Source organism: Chiloscyllium plagiosum, chromosome 4, assembly GCF_004010195.1.
Source record: "Chiloscyllium plagiosum isolate BGI_BamShark_2017 chromosome 4, ASM401019v2, whole genome shotgun sequence".
In the NCBI taxonomy this organism is placed as follows: domain Eukaryota; kingdom Metazoa; phylum Chordata; class Chondrichthyes; order Orectolobiformes; family Hemiscylliidae; genus Chiloscyllium; species Chiloscyllium plagiosum.
The window spans coordinates 25,215,225-25,234,793 of record NC_057713.1 but is presented as its reverse complement, the minus strand read 5'-3'; the positions used below and the strand labels follow the sequence as shown (position 1 = coordinate 25,234,793).

At 41.8% G+C, this 19,569-nt stretch overlaps 1 protein-coding gene across 1 annotated transcript in view; it reads right to left on the bottom strand.

Moving 5' to 3' along the window:
- The window catches only part of LOC122548904 (protein FAM135B-like), a 372,254-nt gene that overhangs the window by 4,240 nt on the left and 348,445 nt on the right, over positions 1 to 19,569 (bottom strand). Inside the window, exons 17-18 of the mRNA XM_043687860.1 lie at positions 18,996 to 19,147; positions 10,438 to 10,548 (exon numbers count right to left, since the gene is read on the bottom strand). Coding sequence (XP_043543795.1) covers positions 10,438 to 10,548; positions 18,996 to 19,147 — 263 coding nt within the window. The remainder of the gene's footprint in view (positions 1 to 10,437; positions 10,549 to 18,995; positions 19,148 to 19,569) is intronic.

The following is a 19,569-nucleotide window of genomic DNA, read 5'->3' as shown; positions in this document are numbered from 1 at the left end:
TCGGTGCTGGACGCGCATCGATGCAGTCATCGATCTAATGGTGGAAGAGTTGAGCTACAGTGCCTGTGTAGGTACTGAAGAGGACCTGTTTGACACAGCCGACAAAGAGGCAGGCGTAGCTGGGGCCCATCGGGTGCCCATGGGTTTGGAAAAATGGAAGGGAGTTAAAGGAAACATTGATGAAGATGAGGACCAGTTCAGCAAAGCGGAGTAGAGTATTGGTGGAGGGGGACTGGATGTATCTGTTAGAGAGGAACAGGCAGAGGGTATGGAGGCCATCCTTGTGGGATTTGGATGTGTATAAGGACTGCACGTCCATAATGAAGATAAAGCCCTGGGATTTGGGGAGCTGGAAGTTACTGAAGAGGTGGAGGGTGTGGTTGTTGTCGCGGACCTAGGTGGGAAGTACCTGAACCAAGGGGGAGAGGATGGAGTTGAGATAGGACGAGACGTGTTAGATGGGCAGGAGCATGCCGAGACGTTGGGTTGGCCAGGCCGACTGAGATAGTATGTTCATGGGTGGCTGACAGGTAGGGTAGTCAGTGGACTGGGTAGCAGCTGGCTAGTTTGAAGGTGAGGTACATTGGCAGCTAGATAGTGTCATTCCCCCTTGTCCTCACCTACCATCCCACCAGTCTCCACATCCAACGTATCATCCTTAAACACTTCCACAAACTCCAACTATGCCCCACCAAGAACATTGTTCGGTCTCCCCAAAGATGTGGTCTTTTCTACTTTGGGGAGACCGAACGTAAACTTAAGGAATGGTTCACTGAGCATTGCAACTGGGTCTGCAGGGGCTGACCAGACCTCCCAGTCACCGTCCATTTTATTTCCCCTTCCCACTCCCTTTCCGACATGACCATCCTTGGCCTCCTCCATTGCCACAACGAACCACAAATTGGAGGAACAACAGCTCATCTTCTGTCATGACACCCTACAGCCCGGAGAACTCAACATTGAGTTCTCCAGTTTCAAATAATCTCCCTTCACATCCCCCGACTCCCTTCCCCACCCCTCCCTCTCCCTTCCATTCCTCCCTGCCACAACCGGATTCATTCTTCCCATTGACCAACCAGGTTAAATGCTCTACTTGTCTTCACCCATCCCCACCTCACCACCCTGCCCCTGCCGCCTCCTTTATCTGCAGCACCCCCTACATCCACCCCCAGTCCTGTAGCAGGGTTACATTTGAAACATTGACTCCTCCACCTCCTAATATTGCCTGGCCTGCTGTGTTCCTCCGTCCTCCTGCCTGTCTACTTCAGTTCATTTTACTGGCTGTCAATCATGATGGGCTTCATCCCACCTGATTCACTGCAATTGATGGACAAAACATCTCCTGATTTTCCAATAGATACTTGCAATAAATATAATTCGCACTCAGTGTTGCAGTCCACGAATATCTCTGGTTTAATGAGTACAATGCACCAAGTTGTCTCGATGAGTGTGGCTTGAGCAACATCCAAAAAGCTCAATGCAGGCAGGAGGCTGGAGGAACACAGCAGGCCAGGCAATATTAGGAGGTGGAGGAGTCAATGTTTCGAATGTAACCCTGCTTCAGGACTGGGGGTGGATGTAGGGGGTGCTGCAGATAAAGGAGGCGGCAGGGGCAGGGTGGTGAGGTGGGGATGGGTGAAGACAAGTAGAGCATTTAACCTACTTGATCAGTCCCCCCACCTAGATGAATAAAAGAAATTCATCAAACTTTGAACACATCTTTCAAACTCACAAGCTCTATTATCTTGAAGCAGACACATAGAAACACCACCAATTTCAAGTTTTCATGTGAGCCACACGCTGTCCTGAGTTGAGACTCTTATCAATGTTCCCTCTCTGTTGCTGGCTCAAAATACTGAAAGTCCCTTCAAACAACAATGTAGGTTCATTGCAGTAATTCAGGAAGCAAGCTCATCTCCAGCTGCTCAAGAGCGGTTAGGGATGAACCACAAATCCTCGCCTTGTCCACGATGCTCTAATCCCATGAAAGAATAAGAAAAGGTTAGGGGACTTTAACTGGGTCAAACATAATGATTAATTTGGCATCCTTGATCTGATCAACATCCAATGTCTCTGGCTGGACAGCAAATGTACAGGATGTTACATGAGGAGAATCAGGTTGGGTATCTCTTGCATATAGGGGAGACAGTGGCGTGATGACCACGTTGCTGGACAAGTAAACCAGAGCTAATGCTCTGGGATCAGAAGTATAAGCCCCTCCCCTCCCCAGGGTGGCATTTAAATTCAATCAATGAAAACGGAATTGAAAGCTAGTTCCATGGTCACCAACATGGAGGAAATCCCCAATTGTTGTTTCACTAATGCTCTTCAATGGATGGAAGTATGCCCCTTACCCAGCCTGGCCGACATGTGACTCCAGACCCACAGCAACATGGCTGACCCTTAACTGCCCTTTGAAATGGCCTAGCAGGCCACTCAGTTCAAGGGGAATGAGGGATGGGAACAAATGTTGGTGTTGGTAGTGGTGTCCGATGGAAGAATAACAGGGTTAAAAAAAACCCTCCTTCGGTAAATAGGTTGCTTACAATTGTTCACACATGAAAAGAACTTGATTATGGATGACTGTGCCCTCAGAGGTTGATTCAGTCATGAAAGAGTTTTCAGTAAAGGAAGAAAACAAATCAGGAGTAAAGATTTAAAAAATCCACACTTTGAATGCACACTTTGACTGATTCATAAGGAGCAAAATATTTCTTCAAAAAAGTGAAATGACTGCAAGCACTGAAAACAGAATGCATATCATATCATGCATAATTCATAGAATCCCTACACAGTGTGGAAACAGCCATTTAGCCCAACAAGTTCACACTGACCTTCCGAAGAGTAACCCACCTAGACCCATTCCCCTACCCTATTGTTCAAGAATTACCTCTAACTAATGCACCTAACCTACACACCCTAAACACTAGGGGCAATTTAGCATGGCCAATTCACCTAACCTGCACATCTTTGGACTTTGGGAGAAAACCGGCGCACCTGGAGGAAACCCACGCAGACACACGAAGAGTGTGCAAACTCCACACAGTCACCCAAGCCGGAATTGAACTTGGGTCCCTAGCACTGTGGGGCAGCAGTGTTTACCATTAAGCCACCATGCCGCCCAAATGCCTCTACTTTATTTAATTTTGCATATGTGTTGATACAGAGCCGACTGAGTCATAGCCTCTAACTCTTTCACAGATCAGCATTGAAACAGTAACTATTTACTGAATGAGACATTTAACTCCCTATTGTTTGGGACAGTGTGCATTGGGCCATATGAACAGATTATATTTTCTTCACATTTTTGGGATTTTTGACATTTGTGCACTATGAATTGAGTAATTTTCAGTGGTTGCACAGTACAACCACTGAAAATGGCATCCCTGGGTATTTATATTTCGCGAGGCTAGTGCAACACTCCTACTTTCCACATCACCTTTATGGCCACTTAAAAGACCTCTTTAAAGTTTAGTGCCACTATATACCTAATAATGATTAGCTTTTTGTAATGCCCTGCAGACGCCTGCAATGGATTTCACACAGTCCAAAATTATTTTCACTTTGCACCCACATCAGTCGATAGAAATAAAAGGAAGTACAATGTTCAATTGATTTCAGCATTTAAATTCCTCTGAATGACATTAATTCCTAAATGATCAAACTCAGCTCTGAAGAAGTCAAAATATTACTTTTAAACATTATGTATTGTGAAAATTTCAAGCTCCTTGAGTAAGCAATGTAAAACAAAATATTTTCAGTTTGTGTACAGACGTTGAAACCAACATTACTGATAAAAAGTAATGATTCAAGAATTTGCAATCTGCAGGCACCTTGTGCAAATACCCAGTCTTTGCTTTTGGGCTTTAGATATGAACATCACAGGATTATTTAACTGTGGGGCAAGAAAGTTTGAAACTAATCGTGTTCGAATATCCTTAGACTTTTCTGCTTTAATGTTTGCTGATATGTGGAAACAGCATAATTGTTGTTGAGAAACAGAGAGAACAAGCAGATCATTAAATATCTGACTCACTGGAGACCTTATCATTCAATCCTTAATTGTAAAATGCTCACGTTTACCACTAAAGAACTGCTAAATGAAAAGCAGAAGTTGCTGGCAAAGCTCAGCAGGTCTGGCAGCGTCTGTGGAGAGAAATCAGAGTTAACATTTCGGGTAAAAGTTCTGACGGCGGGTCACTCAACCCCAAATGTTAACTCTGATTTCTCTCCACAGACACTGCCAGACCTGCTGAGCTTTGCCAGCAACTTCTGCTTTTGTTTCTGATTTACAAAATTTACGTTTTGAGAAATGAAATAGTCTATTTCACTCATTCATTTCCTTTCCTTGACTTTTGCCTCATTTATAATTCATGACTCTATTTAAAAATAAAACATCCTTAATCATATTGCTTTTAACTCTTCTTTTTTCTTCTTATCTGACCCACAGCGGAGTTAGGATTCAAAAACGTCCTGAACAACCATTTTAAGTCAAATACTGTCAAGCTAGCAGTGACGCAATGTCATCCTGTTTTCACCTTTTGTCAACATTGTCAAAGTAGATCATTCATCTCATTGCTGGATAGGGAATCTCACAGCATACATATTGGAAGCTGGATCTGCAATCTGAAATAGCAACTTTCTAAGTAAATCGTTATTAGGTGTGTTCTTTGAGGTGTTTCAGAGAACAGTAATAGTGAAAGCCTTTTCTGGGTTTATGTCTGTATGCCTCAATTTTTATCCTGACAGTGATGAACACTGGTAAATTTTATTTGAAAAGTCCTCTGCTGGTCCTTATTCAGCTGGCAAGGTACAAATCAATAAGCAAAAGCTGAGATCAAATTGCCAGGAGCTCTGAGAAAATTGAGACTGCTTGTTCGTCTGCACCATGCACGCATCACAGAAACTTGAGGGCTGTTCTCAGATTCATGATACAACTTCAGATGATTTCACATCCCATATTTCAGAACAGAACACTTTGTACTTGGTTATCAGCAGTAATGAGTTTTGTCTTGCAGATTACATTACTTCTTGCCGAACTGCAGTTAATAAAGCCGTCATCACAACATTTACAGGGGCACTACGACTTGCAAGAACATCTGTTTCAGTATTTTTGACAGATGTTGGTACTTTGTAAGAAGCTACTTAATATTGGTGCATATGCTCATTAATAAACACAGCTGCCAACAACATTGATCTCTTTAAATCACATAAATATTGCACATTTTTCATGGTGACTTATGCTTTTAATAGTAATTTGGATAGCAATTTTATTTTGCAAGTTTTTTGTCCAAGCCGACAGTTTCAGACAATACTTTGCTCAGGATTACTCTCAGGAATGCTCCAATACTGGGTTGAGCCAAAATCCCTCTAAATATTCTTAGCAAGTGTCCTGGTCACCAGCTCCATTCTCCTCAATGAGAATAGTGTGAAACCGCTCCAGACCTTGGTACCATGCTTAGAGGCATAGAGTCATAGAGATGTACAGCATGCAAACAGACCCTTCGGTCCAACCCATCCATGCCGACCAGATATCCCAACCCAATCTAGTCCCACCTGCCAGCACCCGACCCATATCCCTCCAAACCTTTCCTATTCATATACCCATCCAGATGCCTCTTAAATGTTGCAATTGTACCAGCCTTCACCACATCCTCTGGTAGCTCATTCCATACACGTACCACCCTCTGTGTGAAAAAGTTGCCCCTTAGGTCTCTTTTATATTTTGCCCCTCTCACCCTAAACCTATGTCCTCTAGTTCTGGACTCCCCAACCCCAGGGAAAAGACTTCCAGAATTGCATGCAATATTCCAACAGTAGCCTAACCAATGTCCTGTACAGCCGCAACATGACCTCCCAACTCCTGTACTCAATACTCTGACCAATAAAGGAAAGCATACCAAACGCCTTCTTCACTATCCTATCTACCTGCGACTCCACTTTCAAGGAGCTATGAACCTGCACTCCAAGGTCTCTTTGTTCAGCAACACTCCTTAGGACCTTACCATTAAGTGTATAAGTCCTGCTAAGATTTGCTTTCTCAAAATGCAGCACCTCGCATTTATACCTAGGTCATCACCAAGACGAACATCTCCAAAACAACAGCAAAAATGGCTTGCATCTTTAATCTAAAGAAGCATCCTAATGGACTTCACAAACATGCTACAAGAGATAAATTCCCAGAAAGTCACATTCACAGATATCTGGGCTAATGTGAAGAACCTTTAAGTAGTAATTCAAGGAATGAAAGAGAGTTTGGGGCCATGGCAGCTGAGAGCGCAGCCACCCATGGTGTGGCAGTTAAAACCAGGGTTGCTTAAGGGAACAGAATTAGAGAAGAGCAAATTTCTCAGGAGTTGTGTGGGAGAAGGAAATTACAGAGATAGGGAGTGTTGAGACAACATCAACAGGGATAATGATTTTAAATTGGGGGTGTTGCTTAACAGAAGCCCCTATGGGTCAGTGAGTGATGGGCAAATGGGACATGATACAAATCAGACAGTGGGCAGCAAAATTTTGAATGACCTCAAATTTAATGTGTGAGAGGCCAGGAAGAAATGCATTGGAATGGTCAGGCCTAGAGGTAACAAAGGCTTCAGACATTGCTTCAGTGGGTGAAATAAAAAGTCTTATTGAGGGTTCAGGTGGCTTTGGCTCACTTTTTTTGTTATCCAGTCAGAGGATGTGGGCCTGAAGAAGGTAGCGTTGAAGAGAGAGTTAGAGAATTTCTGCAGTGCATCTTGTTGATGGTACACACTGCTTCTCCTGTGCGTCTGTGGTGGGGAGAGTAAATGTTTGCGGACGTGGTGGCACTGGACAGGTATTAATGCAGGGGGTAGTGTGGCAATCACATAACATCAAAGGGAAAGTATTCTTAGCTTCAATACAAACTTGATATTTGTCATGACCCTGGCTGCTCGGGCTATGATATACTGAGTGAGAGATTAATCCATGGCCACTTCATCAACACGGACGATCACCCTGAACTGAAGCTGTACTTTTTCCTGTCATTTGAGAGCAGCTAAAGGTAAGCTCTATTGTAAACGGTCATTGACTTTAATTGTGCATTCACCTACATGCCCTTGATACCATTTTACAGCATCTGTGATCAATATCTCAACTCTTCACATCCTGCTGCTAACCTTGTCGTGTTCACAGGCATTAACTACTATTCCCTCTTTTTCTCCCCATCTGCAGCTTGCCTTGGCCCTTGGCTACACTTGAAAGGGATGACTTGAAGAGACCGAGCCTGGGTCTGCAGTTATAACTTGAATACTGGAGTTGATCAGACCCAGAGAAAGCAAGCAATGTTTGGCGTGGGAGTTAGTTTATTCTGGAGTTTTATATTCTGTGAGCTGTCTTTTTTATATTGGCTGTGCACCTTGAATGACATTCTCAATACAGCATCTTTCAAATTCTTAAATATGTTCTGCAATTGATGTTGCCATATACACCATCTGAAGCACAAAGTCCCATCTGTATGGACTTTTATATCCAGTTAGACCCTGAGGAATCTATCTGGGAAGCATCTCTGTATTGCACTACAGACAGTCACACTTACTGCATATAGATGGGTCTGTCCAAGCTGTGTAGTTGCAAATATAGGCACTCCAATATTCTGCGCACAGCAATCAGCGTCCTGACACAGATCACAACATTGGCTGCTGATGACAGAAGCCACTACCACATGGACCTCAGTGGTCCACACAGAAGATAAAGAAACTCAAGAGAACGCTGGCCATAATACACATTTTCATAGTGCTGCAATTACAACAGGAATCTTGACCAGTATGGCGGGCTCCCAAACCAATAACGCTTCAACAACGACTTATAATACTGATCCTGAAATTAGTAACATCTTCTGGTTTCAATTCCCATCACAAACAAGTCTTTCACTGATCCTGTGCTACTGGCTTTTCCTTCTGGGAAACCAAGAGAGTTGGTTTGTTTTGGATGATATCAAGATGCCTGAATGGCTTTGGAGCAGCACTTATCCAGGCAAATGGGAAGTATTCTATCACGCTCCTGACATGTGCATTGTAAGTAGCGGACAGGCTTCATAGTGTCAGGAGATGAGTTACTCACAAGAGATTCCTAGTCTCTGACCTACTCTTGTAAACACAATACTTATGTGGCTCGCCCAGTTCACTTTCTGGTTAGTAATAAGCCACTGGATGTTTACAGTAGAAACTTCAGTGAATGTATTCCATTGAATGCCAAATCGTTAGAATAATGAAGAAGGTGTTTGGTATGCTTTCTTTTATTTGTTAGGGTATTGATACAGGAGTTGGGAGGTCATGTTGCGACTGTACAGGACATTGGTTAGGCCACTGTTGGAATATTGCATGCAATTCTGGTCTCCTTGGAAAGATGTTGTGAAACTTGAAAGGGTTCAGAAAAGATTTACAAGGATGTTGCCAGGGTTGGAGAATTTGAGCTATAGGGAGAGGCTGAATAGGCTGAGGCTATTTTCCCTGGAGCTTCGGAGGCTGAGGGGTGACCTTATAGAGGTTTACAAAATTATGAGGGGAGTGGATAGGGTAAATAGACAAAATATTTTCCCTGGGGTCGGGGAGTCCAGAACTAGACGGCATAGATTTAGGGTGAGAGGAGAAAGATATAAAAGAGATCTCAGGGGCAACTTTTTCACACAGAGGGTGGTAAGTGTATGGAATGAGCTACCAGAGGACGTGGTGGAGGCTGGTACAATTGCAACATTTAAGAGGCATTTGGATGGGTATACGAATAGGAAGGGTTTGGAGGGATATAGGCCGGGTGCTGGCAGGTGGGACTAGATTGGGTTGGGTTATCTGTTCGGCATGGATGGGTTGGAACGAAGGGTCTGTTTCCATGCAGTACATCTCTATGGCTCTATGGTTAGATACACTCTTTTTGGAGATGGTCATGGTATAATACTATTATTGGCACTTGTCAACCCAAGCCTGAATATTATCTATTACCATTTGACCATGAATTGTTTCAGTATCTGAGGAGTCAGAAATAGTGCTGAACATTGTGCAAAGAGCAGGGACCATCCCCAACTCTGAACTTCAGATGGATGGAAGGACCATGTAAGGGTCTCAATCTGGGCAAAGGCAGGTAGGCCAAGTTAGGCTATATTTCATTTGACTAAAAGTATGTCAAGGTCGAGATGGACGGAAGGCCAGGCTGGGTGTGTTCCAAAGACGTTTTACAATTCCTTGCTACCCACTTCTGCCCCACTCATCAGTTTCCCCTCTGCAAGCCTGCATGTGAAGCACTGTAATGTTTTATCCACAGTGATTTAAACCTGGCTGGAAAATTAATAAATGTGTGTGATTACACACACATTAATAGATATCAGAGAGGATCACAGAATAGCAGATATTAATGATTAACTAAATAGTGAGCTGAGCTGTGCATTTAAACATATTTCAAGCTAAGCCTTAGATTGAGTTTGCCAGCAGTTTCCAATACGTTTTCGCAACTCTGAATCTGAAATGTTGTACCAATTAAGATTCCAGATGGTGCATGTTTAACTTTCCATTAGCATTCCACTGGTTTTTCTTCATGATACTGTAGACTAACCTGTGCTGTATCATGTCAAACTATATTGCAGCTTTGATCATGATGGATTGATAGTCCAGTCTTCAAAGGAACAAACGGTTAAAAACAAATAGACTGTGCCGCAGGGTTTTTAAATCTTTGTTGTGTTTCTGAAATCACGAGCCAGCATTACACATACTTAAAAGAAGAACTGAAAGGTTTCTTGGAAGAATTACTTGATTATTTATGTTTATACAGTTTTCAAAGGGAAATAAAACTCTCACAAATTCAGCTTTTAATGTGTATGCAATTTAAATCTAAAATTTAAAATTTATGTATTATTTAAGTAGAAAAAAATGAATAATTAGTTTAGCTTGTGCAATTCTGTTCAATGCACCATATTTTCTGTCAATCGATACAATGAATACCTAGCAGAAATCTAAAATGGATTTTCGCTGGCTATTTACCACAATCAGAATTAATCATTAGACATGAACTAAGTTATTTTTGCAAGTCAGAAAGCAGAAGATGTAATTTTAATATCACCAGGAATGTGAAACTATTAGATGTTTGGAAAAGAAAAATAAGAGTGTAGAAAGTGCTAGAACTGTTGCAGATTCCTATTCAACACATAACAGTGGATATCAGATGAAGAAAGGCTCGACTGTGATGTTGACTTTGATTGACTCATTTCCAAACAGCAACATCAAGGGTCAAGGGCTAAACATATACTTATGTGAAGTGTGGAAAGTCATCTTGCATTTGTTCATCAGTGCCTCAGCTTTAGTTATTTTTGTTCAGAGCAGCAAGGAAACAGGAAGAGATTGGAGGTGGGAAAGGGAAAACGTCAGCATGCGCTTCAATGGAATAATACCCAATTGCTCGAAAATGCACAGATCACATAGCACCTACCTGGCTTTTCACTGAGTTTATACAGAAAAGTCTTGCGAGGATCAGCTTGGTCCTTGAAGGTTAATTGTAACAGTGAGCTAGACTTTTTCAGCTTTTGCATGAGCCAAAGACCTAAATTGGTGAAAGGGCACAATCAGTTACTGAGAAATCATTAAAGCCCAAGCACTCCCCCGTCTAGTTCAGACAATGACAAGGAGAGAAGACAAGTTAAGTCAAGTCCTGATTAAGTGATGCACAACTTGATTTTTAACGCACACAGAATGTGGGGAGATGGCTAAAGCAAGTATTATTTGAAGCAGGCCCAGGGAGAGAAATTTAAGGTTTTGGTGCTTCTCCTGTTTCTAGGCATCTCATTCCCCCAATATCTTTTGCATTAAAAATCCTCCTTCCATCCATCAGGTCTCCCAAATCAGGAATAATTGCCAGAGTAGGGTCAAGCTGCTTTAATCAACCTGATCAGATATGTTACAACACCCCCATGACAGGCAAGACTTGAATGCAACCCTTCTGGCCCATAGGTACAGACACTATCACTGTGCGATAAGAGCGTCTATATTTTTAAGCATCTTGTTATGACACACTTCCACAGCCATCATGTCCTGAAGTGGGAACTAAGCCTGGATCTTGTGGCCCGAAAGTAGGGACACTAACACCGTAAGTCCATCTGCAAATCAAACCTCTTAACTTCTGTAAATGTGTCCGGTTCACTCGATTTGACAGGTTCACAGCCTTTCTGTCATTCTCACTGTCCCATAGACTCTCTCACACATGTATATAGGAAACCCTGGCCACACCATGATTGAGTGATTATGGAGAAGCCAGGAAGGGAAAAATATAGTGGGAAAACAAAACAGAGGATCAAAGGCTGGTGTGTGTGTGTGAGGTCAGTTTCAGTTCAGTATCAGTATTGGAGAAAGTGGGATTTGTAGATGGGATAATGTGCAGCACAAGCATATTATGGATGGTATTCTTGCCAAGTGTATAATGAGGCAAGTAGAAATGTTTTTAAACTAAATCATGGGGCAAGAATCAAACTTGGGAAGTTATGGTAAATTAAAGAGTCAAGGCCAAAGAGAAAGATACTAATAAAAGAAATAATAAACAGACTGCTGCAGGAAGTGATAGAGAGGGCAAATTGAAGAGTCAACCAACAGATGGATTTACAATTTATAAAGAAAACAAAAAGGAAAAAAAAAAACTAAAGTGAATAAAACTAAAACTGAGTGTACATCATGTTTGAAACAAAACAGTTAGAAATGAATAAATACAATAGAATGAATAAATAGTTGCTTAGTGGGCACGGTGGCGCAGTGGTTAGCACTGCTGCCTCACAGCGCCAGAGATCCGGGTTCAATTCCCGCCTCAGGCGACCGACTGTGTGGAGTTTGCACATTCTCCCCGTGTCTGCGTGGGTTTCCTCCGGGTGCTCCGGTTTCCTCCCACACTCCAAAAATGTGCAGGTCAGGTGAATTGGCCACGCTAAATTGCCTGTAGTGTTAGGTGCAGGGGTAAATGTAGGGGAATGGGTCTGGGTGGGTGCGCTTCGGCGGGTCGGTGTGGACTTGTTGGGCCGAAGGGCCTGTTTCCACACTGTAAGTAATCTAATCTAAAAAAAAATCTAATCTAAAAAAAACAAAAACAAAAAAAAAACAATGCGGTAGCAATGACAGAGACATGACTGCAGAATAGCATGGATTCGGACCTGACATCAATACTGGATATGGAGAAATGACTGGAAAATAGGAAAAGGTGATAGCGTTGGTCCAATCGTTCATGACTGCATTTGCACAACAGAGAGGGATGAACTAAATTCAGGAAAGCAAATGTGGAAACAGTTTGGGTAGAAAAGAGAAATGATAAATGCAAGATCCACTTGTGGGAGTAGTGTACAGGCCCTATAACAATATTCACATTGTAGGGTTGACTATATAGGGAGAATTAATGGCTCAATTTTTTTCTGCTGGCCAGATAGTCATTTTTGACGCATAGATGATAGTTACACATGGGGACCCTGTAGATTCCCTGAAGTAGCAGACTTCAGGTTGCCTAGAAAACTGAACATTCATAGGATAATTTGCCAATTGCTTGGAACCCTCTTCAAGTGTCCATTTCAATCAGAGAATGTACAGGCTTCTGCTGCAGTTAAGTAAATAGTTGCTTGGCTCTGTCACAAATCTAAGCTGAAAAATGTGTTGCTGAAAAAGCACAACAGGTCAGGCAGCATCCAAGGAGCAGGAGAATTGACGTTTTGGGCATAAGCTCTTCTTTCTGAAGAAGGGCTTATGCCCGAAACATCGATTCTCCTGCTCCTTGGATGCTGCCTGGCCTGCTGTGCTTTTCCAACAACACATTTTTCAGCTCTGATCTCCAGCATCTGCAGTCCTCACTTTCTCCTACTCTATTACAAATCTAGGCTAACTCTTGAATAATTATCAAAGTGACTCCACAACCTCCCACATTGACATCCAACTCCACCTCCCCCAGATTCCTTATATCTGCAGAACCTGATCCAGCGCAACCCTTTATCCTAAAGGCCTGACAGCCCCTGTTGCCAGACCTGACAACTCCGCCTTCACCACTCCCCATATCACATCTTTTTCCTGCAGCTAAACCTGAAATCCAAACCCCTCTGGAATGCTAACACCTCATATTTACATTCTGACAAATGCCTTGGAGTGCAGAAGTGTTAGTGGAAAGCAAACACATCACAATCAAATACCACTTCCACCCTGGTTCAACTCTCTTCCACCCTCTTCTGTCAGGCAGAAGATATAAACACTTAAATACATTTACGGACAGCTATTATCAGACCTTTGAATGAACCTCTCAAATGTTAATGTTGATCGCGCTCTCTGCACCTTCTCTGCAGCTGTAACACTGAATTCTGCACTCTGTTCTGCTACCCTAATGCACTTTGTATGGTATGATCTGCCTGTAGAGCATACAAAACAACACTTTTCACTGTATTTCGGTACATGCGACAATAATAAATCCAATCAAATCTTTCTCGTTACAGTCAGTTTGCTGTATGCTGTGATTTCAAGGTTCAATATTATAACCATCCACTTTGAAAGCTCCTGACATCTCATCCACAGCAAACTCTCCCACTGGATCCAATATTTCCCAGTCACCCTGACCTGTGCTAAATACCTGGGCCCCTTGAGCCTTGGCACCCAACCCTACCGATCTGGCACCATATTTACCTAACACTGTACTACCTACCAACCTGACATCCCATTTAGAATAGAGAATGGGCGATTTTGTTTTTCCTTAAAGTGCTGAGAGTTTTTGGAACTCCTCTCTTGAAAAGATGGTGGAGGTAGAGTCCTTGAAAATTTATAAGGCAGAAGTGAATAGATTATTAGCTTTATATGCAATTGTTTGTCAGGGATGGCAGGAATGCAGATTTGAGTTTACAATCAAATTGGCTATCATCATACTGATCAGCAGAGCAGGTTCAAGGGGCTGGATGTCAAGATTAGAGTGGTGCTGGAAAAGCACAGCAGGTCAGGCAGCATCCAAAAAGCAGGAAAATCAACATTTCGGGCTTTTGGACCAAAATGCCGATTTTCCTGCTCCTCGGATGCCTAATCTTGACTCTAATCTCCACCATCTGCAGTATCCAACTCCTCAAGGGGCTGAATGGCGTACTCCTGCCCGTAGTTAGTATGATTGTAGGCTTAACCTTACCTTCAGTTCTAGCAGCCTGGAGTCCATCTGAAGGAAATTGAAGAACCCAACAATGCCCAAAATGAGCAGTGCACAATGTCAGTAAGAAGGGAGAGATTGGCTATCTGGCTGCCTCCTACTCAGCTGTTCAGAGAAACTTAGATCATTGGCTGACTAACCAATAAAGCCTGCATCAGGTTGGCTATTCTCGCTACTCAATGTCCAGATTGACAGTCTACTCAGCCAATAGATGGGCTCCCAAAGGTTTGAGATTCAGTAATTAGCATCATTTGCACCCACATATCTCAGGCCTTGCACCGAGTTTCTGGGAAGGAATGAGGCAGTGCAACTGCTACTGGAATGGGTAGCAGACATTGTGTTTACACCTTTGGAGGAAAGTAATATTCAAAACAACAACAATGCCCAGAGGTGAACCAAGAAGAGAGGTAAGAAACAAATCAATGGAAGGATTTGGAGGCTAGAATTAAAGCTGATGCAGTCACGCTCTGCTCAGCCCCAACTTTGTGTTTTGTTATGATTTAAAATTTTGAGTTATGAGTTAAAATTTAGAAGAGGCAAAAGAAAAAATGAATGGCATTTGAAAAGTGGTTCATGAAGGTAGCTCACCACCACCTTCTCGAGCAACTAGGGATAGGCAGTATATATTGGTCAGACAACAACTCCCAAATCCCCTGTAGAAAACAATGACTTTTTTTATTGGTATTGTCTTATTTACGTTTGAGAAGTTACACTTTGTATTGTCAATGTGACCATGGATCAAGCAGATCTTGGCTAAGCAACTAGATGTTCAAATTGTTCAGTGCCTCACACGTGTAGTCCATTGAGCAGATGAATTAGAAGTTGGGGTGGTGATGGGAGTGGCAAAGTATAAAACTATATGAAGTGCGCAGTAAGCTTCCTGACTTTCTTTGCAAGGTGCCTTGTTTAGTTTTGCAGAGGACACTGATGTCATTGCAATGTCAGTGTATGAGTGATCTCCAGGAATGAGGTAATGGTCCCAGGACATGGGTTCAATTGCAAAAGAGAAGATAGTGGCATTTAAATGCCATTAATAAATTTGGAATTGAAATCTTGTCTCAGTCATGGTGCCACAAAACTGCCATTGATTTTTTTTGTTAAAAACCCCATTAGGTTTGCTAATGTGCTTTAGGTAAGGATATCTACTATTGTTATCTAGTCAGAGCGAAATGTGACTTGATACCCATAGCAATGTCATTAATCTTTACTGCCTTCTGAAATAGCTCTAGCTAGTCCCTCAGACCAAGGGCAATTAGGGATGGGGTAACAAATTCTGACCTTGAGGTTGACATTTCATGATGAAATAATTGTCAAAAGACTTTTAGAGGCCAATTCAACAGTGGAAGTATTCTAAGATGATTTGTAAGCTCCAATCTGAACAGAAAAGAAAGCAGCTGTTGTGACTTGGCTGAACCAGTTTGTTTTCACTTTTATAGATATTTTATAATCGATATGTTAGTGATTCTATAACACACTTCTGGGACAGGTGTGGCTTGAAACCAGGCCTCCTGAATCAGAGCTATGGACACTGTTACTGGGCCACCTCAGCTCCAGCTTTTTTTTTTAAGCTAGCCTTCTCTGCCTGAAAGCAGCTGGAGCCTAAAATAATCACTTGCCCAGTTCCAGACCTGACGACGCAGTTTTTTTTTTTGACAGCATTTGATTGCTATGGCAGGTAATGGGACTTCCACTACAATTAAAGTCAGTTCTTTCACCATTCAGTACTTGAAATGTGTTGTAACATACAGTTTCTTGTCTCAGAAACGCAGTGGGGAATGAGCGTGGCTCGTGCTGCTGCCTCAGTGTGACACTGCGATTCCCCTACACTCAATACAGTCTGAATGAGTTTGCCAATTAGTGTGGAATTGTCGCAGATGGGGTGCTGTGAATCTCATCACTGGCAATTCAGTCAGGCAGCCAAATTCATCGCATGCAGCAGCTTTTCAGGAGAAACATGGAGAGTGAGAGAAAACGAACACGAAAGAGGCAGCAAGCAAGAAATATTTAAAAAAAGAATCCACATCATGAAAAATGCAGACAGAGGATGACGTCGACATTCTTAAACACAGAAACCGATAACTTGCATCTATCTGAGCTGGATTATTCTGCAAATCCCAGAGGTGAAAGGACAGTGTGCTCATGCTGACTTGACTCTTAAATCTCTCTGCGAACAAATTGAGTCTTGATAAAAATTTGTTTAGATCTGATTAGCATCTGAGTAGATTTGAATTGCACACAACATGGCTTAGTATAAAACTATGGGAACAGCTGTTGTCTAAGATCACAACTAAACTATTGCTGTACGCTCAGCAATCTGTCATTGCCTCTAGTGCCTTTCATCAGCCAGCATTTGTTTCCAACTAAATATAGAGAAAAGAAACTCTATTTCCAGGCAAAAAAAACAACAAAGAATTTCAAAAATCTTTCCTGAAGAGACTTGAATTTACTAGAAGTACACACTTGAAATATCAGCGAGAATGTTAGCGTGTGAATAGCATTTTTTTATGATGACAATTAGGGCTACTTACTGAGATTGTTTGTCATAAATAACTTGGTAGTCATACATGAATAATTAATCAGATATTAAAGTGACTGGGTGAAACAAAGAGTTTTTACCATTCCTGACCATGAAGGTGTCCCCTTACTGTGTCTGCATTTGTTTATCTTCCAGTCCCTCAAATTAGTAGTATTATTCAAGGTTGACCTTGGACAATCATCTCTTGAATGAACATCTCATTAATTGAAAGTTTAAGATGCATCAAAGCAATTTGTAAATATTCAATTGAATAACTTTGTGAAATTAGAAAGAAAAATCAACAAATCTGCTGATTTATCATAGAATCCTACAGGAAATGTACTTCATATCTTTTCTGTCTTAAAGGTACTGAATATGAATGAGGATTCAAATTTTAATAACTTTTTAATTTTCATATTAATAGGAAACCCCTGAAGGTCAATGACAATAGGGATATTTGGCAAATGGGAATTATTATGGGATGGAAGAAATGCACAAGATTTTAAAAGTGGGAGTTTATGTTTGGATGTGAAGCTGGAGGGAGCAGATAAAAGCAAGGATTATGATTTTTGCAGCCGTGGGAGTGAGGGGAGGGAGGTGACAGACTGTGATGAATGTTAAGTGGCCTTGGCATGTATACACTGCAGTGTTTGACCTTTTTACTCAGAGTTAAACAGGAGATGGAGGATTTATATGATTTGGTTTTGCTGGAGCTAGTGACTGGTGAGGAGGATAAACACCGTTAGGTTTGGAGGAGAAGCTGAATGGTTTCTGTTGGAAGAAATTGACTTATCCAGTCAGCTGTCTATGAACGAGTGGCAAGTGAATGTTAGTCAGAGCATCCTCAGCATACATTTGGGGATATATATTGGTTCCCCATCAACAAAAGTATCACCAGAGATTTTCTTTTACAACCAGTCATTACAATCCTTTAAAGTATACATCACCATAGTTAGATATCTGCCATGAACCATGAATCATGCATCATGGTTCAGTCCAACCCCAATCCATGCCAACCACGTTCTTAAACTAAACTAGTCTCACCTGCCTGCACTTGGCCCATACCCTTCCAAACCTTTCCTAATTATGTACTGATCGCAATGTCTTTTTAAATGTTGTGATTGTACCCAAATCCACCACTTCCTCAGGCAGTTCATTCCACACAACCTACCCTCTTTGTAAACAAAAAATTGTTGCGCATGTCTTTTTTAAAAATCTTTCCCCTCTCTCCTTAAAAATGTACCCCCTCATCTTGAAATCCCCTATCTGGGGGAAAAAGACAGCAACCACTAACTTTATCTTATACCTCTCATTATTTTATAAATTTCTATCTGGTCGTCTCTCAACCATCTCAGCTCTAGTGAGAAAAGTCCCAGCCTATGCAGTCTTTCTTTATAACTCAAATTTTCCAAACCCAGTAACATCCTCGTAAATCATTTCTGAACCCTCTCCAGCTTGATAATACCCTTTCTATAACTGGGCAACAGGACTGGATACTAATGTCCTGTACAAACTCAACATGACTTACCAACTCCTGTACTCAAAGGTCTGAGCAATGAAGGAAAGCATGCTTGGAGTACTGTATTTTAGTTGGCCTTTTAGCAGAAGGATATTATTAAGCTGGAGAGGGTCCAGAAAAGATTTACCAGGATGTTGCCAGGAATTAAGTGTTTGAATTCTGCGGAGAGGTTAGATAGTTTGGGGCTTTTCTTGACTGGAACGTCAGAGATTGAGAGGTGACCTTATAGAGGTTTATAAAATCATGAAGGGTATAGATAGGATGGATGGTATGTGTCTTTTCCCTATAACAGGGGATCTCAATACGAGGGGGCACATTTTTAAGGTGAAAGTAGAGAGATTTAAAAAGACATGAGGCAAACTTTCTACACAGAGGATGGTTCACATGTGGAATGAACTTCCTGAGGAAGTGGGTACAATAACTACATTTAAAAGATATTTGGATAGGTACACAAATAAGAAAGGTTTGGAGGGATATGGGCCAGGAGCAGGCTGGTGGGACGACTTTAGTTTGGTCAGCCTGGACTGGCTGGACCGAAGGGTCTGTTTCGTGCTGTATAACTCCACATGAGGCCTCCTGTACAACATTACATTCCAATTCCTATACACAAATTCTGAATAAGGGGCGAAAGCATGCTAAATGCCTTCTTAACCACCTTATCTACATGCAATCTTCAAAGAACTATGTACCTGGACCCTTGGGTCTCTGTTCTACAACAATATAAAAGGCCCTACTTTTAACAGCATAGTATTGTATAAAACCCATGGCGTGGTCTTCATTTTATTACCAAAATAAATTTTAGTCTCCTCAACGTACCTGTGCTAACCAATGTGCTATTATTATACAGTGTTCCCAGATGTGGCCCAGAAAGTGATAGGAACGTATGCAGCTTGTTCAGGTAGCATCGAAACCTTGGTCGTGTCAGCACTGAGCGAATGATGATGTTGCCCAGTGAGTGGCCAATGAAGCTGCAAAGAAACACAGAAGATGAATTAAAACCTCAGAATACCTGTCAGCTCCTATCTTGGCAGTGAACAATATATATGTGATGCTGACAATTAACATGGAGAATAAGCAAGTCCAGAGGCTGGAAACAAATATCAAGGTTGGATTATATTACAAAGCGTGACAGCGGAACTGAAAATTAGATTGAGAAATCAAGGTGAATGATCAAGCCCTACAGCAGAAGGGCAAGCTAAAGTATGTTACAGTCTATATTAATAGCTGAAACCTAAAAGGAATGTTAGTGAAAACCTTCTGGTTACCATTTAGCAATTGCTAGAAATCATTAGCAGTGTGTTTTTTTAAAAAAAATGTTTTGTCACCAGCCAGTGTGTGGTGTTTTCCAGCTTCCTTTAAATGATTAAGTGAAGGACATTCTAGTGAGTAA